Below are 8,685 nucleotides of genomic sequence, written 5' to 3' on the forward strand. Positions count from 1 at the left end.
TAACAAGCACATCCACTTAAATGTACTGCTTTTGCACAGGGGCCTGTGTTCTCACTGAATCAGACAACAGAACACCCAGGACACAATTAGTGAGACCCTTTCTATTCTGGTCCAGAGTGGTACTGTATACAGTGACATTTGGTTTTGGATCCCCAAGCTGTCTTGTGGGACTGTACACTGGCTTGAATGACAGATCTTCAGAAAATGAAAAAAACAAACCCACAAACACAAAATCTCCCCACAGCAGGAAGAGCTGAAAAGCCAAACACTTGACTACACTTGCAAGGATTAAATAAACGTAACTTGATTATACTTGCAAGGTTTAAATAAACATAACTGCGTTTTCTGTAAATGGAACCAGGCCTGGGCCATGCATTGTGATGAGCAATAAAAATATTGACATTTTCATTAGACATCCCCAAGTCTTCTCCCAGTGTTTTAACAGAGAGGAGTTAAGAGTCTAGGTTCGTTTTTGATGCTTTCCCCATCACTCACCACTGCTGCTGCTTGTCCTGTTTACCCACCTTTCCCTGTGCCACCAGTTCTCTCTGGGCTGCTGAAGCTGACTTCACAAGGGCGCTGGTAGCAGCTGCAATGGATTTAGCTGCTTCCAGGATCTGTTCTTCAAAATCCAGAGTCTCATCTGCTTGCTATAACCAAGAAAAAACAATGTCACACATTATTCACCTGAAAGCACTTGCATTTTCAAGATTGAGGACACATACAAAGTGAAGCAAGATGATTTTGAAACACATCAGCAAATTCACTAAGACCCACAACATGATTTTCTACAAAGGAATTTCCTGTGGACTAAAGCTGAGAGTCAACATAAGTGAATTTAAGTATTAGGTTGCCCTTGTGGCTGCTCACACATGAAACTGAGTATCACAAAAGATGCTTGAAGATTTACCTTCAGCTTTCTAACACATGACCTCCACCAGGGCTACTTAAAACTACGTTCAGAAAAGAACAGGTCTGAAAAGAAATTCTTGGGTTTCTGTATCAAGATTATGCCTGTAGTGCTATCATAATGACTTCTCTGGATTGCTCAAGTAAGTAGAGCATTCTCTAAATAGTTCAAGACTTCAAGCAATAAAAAAGAGCAGCGAGAAACGTATATTGTCTCTCATTCACCTGTACTATGAAATGTAAAGTAGATGCAAGCAAGTCATAGAGGTAACAGCTTTTAGTAAGAGCAGCCATTTCACAGAAAGCAGCATTGTGAAGCAGTCCAGTTTAGTCATCTTGGAGACAGGAAGTTCCAAAGGTCTGTCTGGAACACTTCAGTCATCCAAATGTGTCTTTCAACAAACATGTGCAACGAGAGACATTGGCTGTTCCTACTGAGGTTTCTTACTATTTAAAATGCAAATCTGTTGCTCCATAAGACAACTTCTCCGACTTCCTAATCACTTAAACAAATACTGAGAACATTCATCCATTTAAGCATGCTTACTAGCTTCAAACAGTTAACCAAATAGAGACAAATGGTTATTGTTACTGCAAACAGAACCAGGCCTGGGCCACTTATTCTGTTTGGTTTCTATACAAAATAAACCAACAGAATGTAATTTGTTTGTGATCAAATCGCAAGTCCTACCACAATCCAATGCAGTATGATGAGTAGGGCTAGTGGATACAATACCAGAACAGACCACCTTGTGAGAGATGAGGTTTCTGAAATACAGGTTAATTCCAACTTATGCAACCACAGCATTCTTGTGTCAAATAACTAACTTTAAGAACACCAGCCAAGTGTCCAGAAAGCTGGACACTTCATTTGCAGGTCTAAGTGCATCCATCATAGTCTAAGTGAGACTTAGTTCTCCTGGTACTGCAATCTGATGAAATAGTAGTCAATTATAAAATAATAAAAGATAATGATGAGTAATTATAAATTGTTACAAAACGGCACATGAAGCAGTGCTCAGTCCTACCACACTTCACATAACTGCCACATAACTAAAAGTGCAGGAGATGAAACTGCAGCATCCACAGCCACCAGAAAAACTGAGTGATCTGAAAACAAAGACTCATGTGCATGTGAAGTTGTTTGGCACTTTAAAGACTTTCTTATCCTTTAGAAAACCCCACCTAATTCAAGGAAAAGCATTTGTCTTGCTCTGCTATTGGGTTAATCTCATCAACTGAAACATATGTCTGTAAAAAGAGCGCAAGAAATTGCTTTAAGTGCACAAGTCATGTTCCACATGAACTGGCAATGCTTGCAATGTCACATCACAACCATTATTATACCTAAGTGGTAATCACACTGCTCCTGAATGTATGCACCGAGCAGCAAGTCTTATTTATAAAACTCTTATTTCAGTCACGACATCACAACTCCAAAGTGACTAACCAGAATTCAGCATAGTCACTATCAGATTTCTTCTCATTATTAAGTAGATGTGTTGTTGCCTTTGATTTAAGTTGACTGAAGACAAAAACTGAAATATCAACAAAAGCACCACTGGACCATAGTGCATTTAACAGACTGTTGCTGCACTTTTACTTTTAGCAGACTGTTACAACACTTTTACACTTTTCCAGCGCTCCTGTTACTGCGAGTTTTTAAATACTCATTTCCAACACACCAAAATATATGATGTGCATCATCCTTTATAGGTCAGTGCTGTCAGAAATTCAAACTGAAGCGAGTGAGCATTTCAGTATCTGCTTCCTTATCATAAAGGGGGTGCCATTCTTTTGTCCAGTTTAACAAAATGCCCATGGCCATGCTCTGATCTGTGAGGCAGATAGGTATGTGCCCCGTTTGTGACAGAACAGCCACCAAAAAGAGCTGAAGGAAAGTTGGTTTCAGAACTCAGTTCAGCGGAGTGAGCTGACTAAGTACTGCACACAAGTGCTAAGCAAAAATGACTACTTTCAAAGGGAATGCAGACAAATCAAATCCTGCAGTACTGAGAATGCTGTTGTACAATTGCTGGATTAACTTCCACCATGGAGCAGCAGGTAAAGCTCAGCAGGAAAAGATAAACCTCAGTATCTCATTAGGAAACAGGTTACTTTTTGTTCCCTGTGTACCAAATGATTTTTTTCCCAATTATATTGAAATCTGGGAGCAAGGAGAGAAGAAACTACAGCCTGAGTTTCTCAAACTTCCAAATCCCACGTTTCCTGTCATCTCACAATTTCTCTTATTTCGGATCGTGTGCATGTGTGTTCTATTGACAGTTGATCTCTTCTTTGAAGAATGTATTTTGGAAGCAGTCTTGCACAGCACTCAGGCTGTGGAACTTCTCTTGGGTTTCCATCTTTTCTAACAAGTCCCTATTTTCTAGTCTTCCCCTACAGTCTTCGTGTCAGCATTCCTGGGTACAACATCTAACGGTTGAATCCTCATGAGTGAAACAGAGAAGTTGGCAGGATGCTTGGACAGTGCTGTGGGTATGTTTACCTGCCTGTACTCTCCCAAAAGCATTCCTCAGCAACAGGACAGTTTGCTCAGTCCAAGAGTGAGCAAAACGCCCTACAAGAGAAGTAATCCTTCTACCCACTCCCATCACTAAAGAGTGTGCTCCTGAACTTTCTGAAGTTCACTCATCGAGTGCCCTCGACACGTGTCAAGTCGCAGCCTTCATGAACAAAGTTAGGAACAACAATATGATACACGGCAGCAAATTTCACCTTGTAGGATTTCAGTTAACTGAGAGGAGTACTTGGGTTTTTGTAGAAAACCAGATCAATAAGACAAGTGATAAGTTTCTCCTTCCTCAAGTAGCCCTATGAAGATCAGCATCTCATTTCCCACAAGATTAAACTAACAAGCTATTATTAACTAAGTACGGGTATAAATGGATCAGAAAATGAAGTCACCAGAACAAACAAAATGATTATGCTAGCTATAGACTGTAGCATGAAATAGCCTGAAAATGTTGACTGCACCATAAAAAAAAATGTATCACTTGAGTTGGTTTGTACTGTATTTTAACCAGCTTTCTATAGCATCTCCATTATTAGGGTAGCATAAATCAAGCCAGGGTTAATAGGAGAACCATTTTATTCTGAAGCAGATCTCATCTTCTGTTTCATAAGAGAAAACCAATATGGGTAAGTTACAGCACTGAGCCATGGAAAACACAATAACCATTTCAGAGAAAGTCAGTCCTTGGAACAACTGCTGCTCACTGTCATAAAAGGCCCTACACAGCTTAAAAGCCCCTCCAAGAGCAACTCCACTGATAAAGGAGCCCTTCATGTATATATTTTAAATCAGATTAGATTAGGAGTCTGCAGGAAGTCTTCTAAACCTGCTTGTGAGTGAATGTACTCCTTTATATTGCCTTCTACTATGTTAAAACCCCCGGAGACAGGGCAGGACACTGTAGGAATATGTTTGATATATAGTTGGATTAAATAACAACCTAATATATCAAACATATCACACAGAGTCCTGCAGAAAAAGGCATCCAGGTTTGATTCATCTTGGGAAAAAAAAAGGACAAACTGCTGAAAGGTAACAGCAGGGAACTCTTATTGACTACTAAAGACACTTGTGTTTGAAGGCATAAGCCTGTGCAGAAGCATGAAGGGCATACCAGCAGACTAGGGTAGGTACAGCAATGCTCTCTGCTGTTGTACCTCACCTACCACACCTTTGTCCTTAAAAGTGTTCTTTTCCCAGTAGTAGTGAAGCACAAAGTTGTTATGAGGAAAAAATGGTTTTCTTCTTATAAAACTACTAATTTGGAGGGGGGGTGTTATTTTAAAGCCAATGGCATATTTGCATAACAGGAGGAATATGTGGTTGTATTGCAAGACACTTGATCCTCCAAAATGGGAAACAGAAAAAAAGAGTCTATACTCTGGAAAAACAGAATTGTATTTAAAGGAAATAAAACAGCCAAAACTTGCTCTATAAACAATAAAGATCTCATGGTTTTAGAGAACATTCCCCACCTCGAACACTGTAATAAGAGCACTGAACAGGTTTTGTGTTTTGGGGAATAATAACACGACCTTAGGAGAGTCCTCAAAGTGCTTGTAAGATAAAAGCTCAAAAGACAGACATATGTTAACAGGGTACTAATGGGCAGGGGACTAGCAGGCTAAGCATTTTAGGAGCACATTCACCAGCAGCTAAATGATCAGAATTTAAAGCAAACAGAGTATGCAAACTGGAACACAAAGATGAAAATTCCAAGCCTTAATGAAATGAGTCTCACTCCCTGCCCCAGTAACAGAAGCTTACCCCAAAATAGAGAACCAGCCACCAATTAATAATGATGAAGATGATGGATTTCCTGCAGGCAGATTATTCTAAAATTACCAACTAATGGCTTCCCTGCAAGTCCACTTGATGATGATTACTGTTAACCAAAGCAGAGCACTGGTCTAGCTCCAGCAGTGGTCTGTTCCACTGTAGAAGATAGGTCCTATTCCTCCATTTCATAGACTAAGGGTGAGAAAAATCAATTGTATCAACCCCCTTACCTAGTCTAGGTGTTCACACTGCCACCCTAGGTACGTTGTCAAAGACAGAGCCCGTTCAGAAGCAGGAAATCCCACTCTGGGAGGATATGAGCTACAAGTCTCCAGCAGAAAAGGTGGTATTTGAGCCCCTCTGTGATCTTCCTAGTAGCTTTCATGTGAATTACAATCGTTATTGGGAAAGGGATTAAACATCTAAGAAAGGGTTTTACACCCTTTACGGCTGTTTAAACCCAAAATTACACAAATGGCTGGATATGAATTTCAGTTCAGAAAATGGCAAACAAACAGACCAATAAATCAGAGACTGGACACTCAAATTAACATGTTAAATGAGGAGCAGGTGTGAGATCTGCATTCACTGCTAAATTACAATGACCCTGGAGTGGCTTAGATGTTGGAAAGAAACTGCTTCATGGTTACCAGGCAACACACATACGCTATTGTGCAGTGATTGTATAGAAAAGGTGATGGAGGACTCTTCCTTTCCTTGTACTCAGCCTGTGTCCTCTGCTCTGTAGAATTTCATTATAAAGGACCATTTTTCTTTATAAACAAAATGGATGTCCTTGTTAAAAAATGCAAGACAAAGAGCATTTCCTTGTTATGAGCTGATTTATGCCTAGCACCAAGTGGGATGGGAGGATTGGGATGGCTGGGAAGTCCTCAAAGAGCAGTTACCAAAAACTATTTCATCTGATGTTCCTCAATGATAAAATACCACCCTGTACCAAAAACAATCATCCACCACTGAACATTCTCGAGCCCCTGCTTTTAGAAAGACTTCTCATTAGCTTCACTTAGAAAACTGTTTTGCACCTAAACAGGGAAATAGACAGACATATAGTCCTTCCCTGAAATCAGTTATACAGCTAAAGCATGATTTTAATTTTAAAGAGATGCAATTCTAGGCAACACACTAATTTCTTCTAAATGCCGCCTGTTACTCCACACTGGGCAATAAGTAGCAATTCTCTGTGATCAAGTCTTGCGAGCTATGCATACAACCAGAACTAACAGCAGTTTCACATACTCCCTCTATACCACACACGAAAAAAGTTGGCTTAATTTTATCTAATATATTCAGAGACGCATTTGAAATGAACTGGCAACATGCAGCACTACTTGCTTTCATAATGAACTGTAATTTATTTTCCTTCAGGAAAATTAAATAGAAATGGTCATACCACATATCTCATTTGATACTGAGGCAGCTACTCTTTTAGCATGGCATAAAATGCCATGGTTTTAATCTTAGAAAATCCTGAAGGTCTTTGCATTCTCTTGAACCCCTTCTGTGTTGCTGCTGCTCTCTCCTGCTATACAGATGAGAACAAAGCGTCTTCAAAGGAAAGCAAGTGAGAGTGACTGTTCACATCACTAAAACGTGATTGGAAACAGAAAAGCAAATAATCAACAGTAATGATGCTGTAACTCTTAAAAGCATTTCTAACATTTGGCTTTTCTTGCTTTGCTTGCTCATGGCTGGAGCTTGATTCATTCCCTGAAAAGCATCTTTTTACCCTCTTCCTTCAGGGGTAAGTAAGTCCCATCCAGTGCAGTGTCTCATGGCACTGACAGTGATGCAAGGTTTGATTGTTTATACCATTATCATGGACAGTATCAAAGCATATACCAATATATGGGCTATACGCACCTTCTGCTTTATCAACTTCAAAGAAACAGAGGGGATGGACGCTCACCTTTGGCTTGGCTCTTGGTTTCAGCTGCTCTAACTTCTTTGCTGCAGCCTCAATCGATGCTGCAGCCCCTAGTAGCTCTGTCTCTGCAATGACTGTTGGGTCTTCCGGATCCACCCACTCGGTCCCTGAAATTAATGGAGACGAAGACAATAACTTCAGTGTCACTGTGAGCTGTCATTCAAACATTGCAAATCACCCTTCAAGTGTCAAATACAGAATGTACATCGCAGAAAGCTGATTTTAGTACCACAATGGCATAAAACCACTAATGTTTATGTCACTGAGAGCGAAATGTAACTCAGAGCAAAAAAAAGTATTTCTTGGGATTATTCTATTATGAAAGTAACTGAAGAACTGCGCAAGCAAAGCAGCTTCAAGAAGGGATACTGCCATATCCTGGGAACAAAACTAGCTGTCACTCAACTTGTGTTTATCAGGGCTCTTACTAAGATGGTTTCTAACCTGGTAAGGTACACTGAGAAGTCTGACAGAATAGTAAAGATGACATGTTATAGACAACACAGTCATCCACAGCACACCTTTCAGAGCCTTTTTTTTGGTAGTGGTTAGAGACGAAGCTATTATTGGCTGCAGAAAGCATGCTTTTGGCAACGTGTTTCTAACAGCAATGTAGAGTTTCTGCAACACAGCCAAAGGTCAACTTTTTTTGTTTGTTTTGTTAAGTTTTTGGCATTTCTCTTGGCTCAAAGAAACTCTGTAGGTTCACAAAACAAACACTTGGCTGCACGTGTCTCAGGGGTTAACTTCTCCGTGCATTATTATTTTCCATTTCCTAATGTTATTCCCTGGATGACATGATTTAGAAACTATCTGTGTTCTGGACTGAGGGAAGCAATGAGACAGCCAATAGGAAAATCAGGTGGAGAGAGAAAAGGAAACCAGAAATAAAACTTCTAAGTTCATAACTAGTAAAGGCAAGGGGAGGAAGTGGCATCTCAAATGGAAACAGCAAAGGACAGGAAGCAGTGTACACCAGGCAAAGGGCAGACTAAGCTAGAATGAAAGAAACAAAACAAAGGAAAAAAACTCTCTTAACACCCTTTTAAAACCTCCTGAAACTGGATCAGAAAGTTTGGGTGAACCTAATAATAAAGTCTCAACTGAAACATTAATCATTATTAAGGAACAGCTACTGGGCAGAAGAATACTGGCACTTTCTATCAGGAACAGCATAACCCATGTCTGATTGATCAAACAGCAAAGGAAATGACCTTGAATGCTTATGGATCAACACTGCACCAACTAAAGAATGAGGCAGTTTTGGATGACCAAATCACAGGAGAATACAAAATGACTGGCTCCTACTTATGATGTGCTGGGAGAAAGCTGAAGTATATGGTACTGTAATCCTGGTGAGCTCTGTTTCATGCTTCTAATCCCTAGAGCGTACACATGTGTGTTTTATATCAAATATCAGAACATTACCAAAGACAACAACTTAGCTCAAGTGGTGTACAAGATGAAGGAAATCTATATTAAGCCCTAATATTGACAGATAAGCAGGGAAAGA

General features: G+C 39.9%; 1 protein-coding gene across 1 annotated transcript in view; it reads right to left on the reverse strand.

Moving 5' to 3' along the window:
• The window catches only part of TLN2 (talin 2), a gene marked incomplete at its 5' end in the record, with an annotated part of 77,248 nt that overhangs the window by 6,336 nt on the left and 62,227 nt on the right, over positions 1 to 8,685 (reverse strand). Inside the window, 2 exons of the mRNA XM_010011135.1 lie at positions 525 to 650; positions 7,155 to 7,279. Of these exons, the coding sequence (XP_010009437.1) occupies positions 525 to 650; positions 7,155 to 7,279 (251 nt within the window). The remainder of the gene's footprint in view (positions 1 to 524; positions 651 to 7,154; positions 7,280 to 8,685) is intronic.

Source organism: Nestor notabilis, unplaced genomic scaffold (genome assembly GCF_000696875.1).
Source record: "Nestor notabilis isolate BGI_N333 unplaced genomic scaffold, ASM69687v1 scaffold8073, whole genome shotgun sequence".
Taxonomy (NCBI): Eukaryota; Metazoa; Chordata; class Aves; order Psittaciformes; family Psittacidae; genus Nestor; species Nestor notabilis.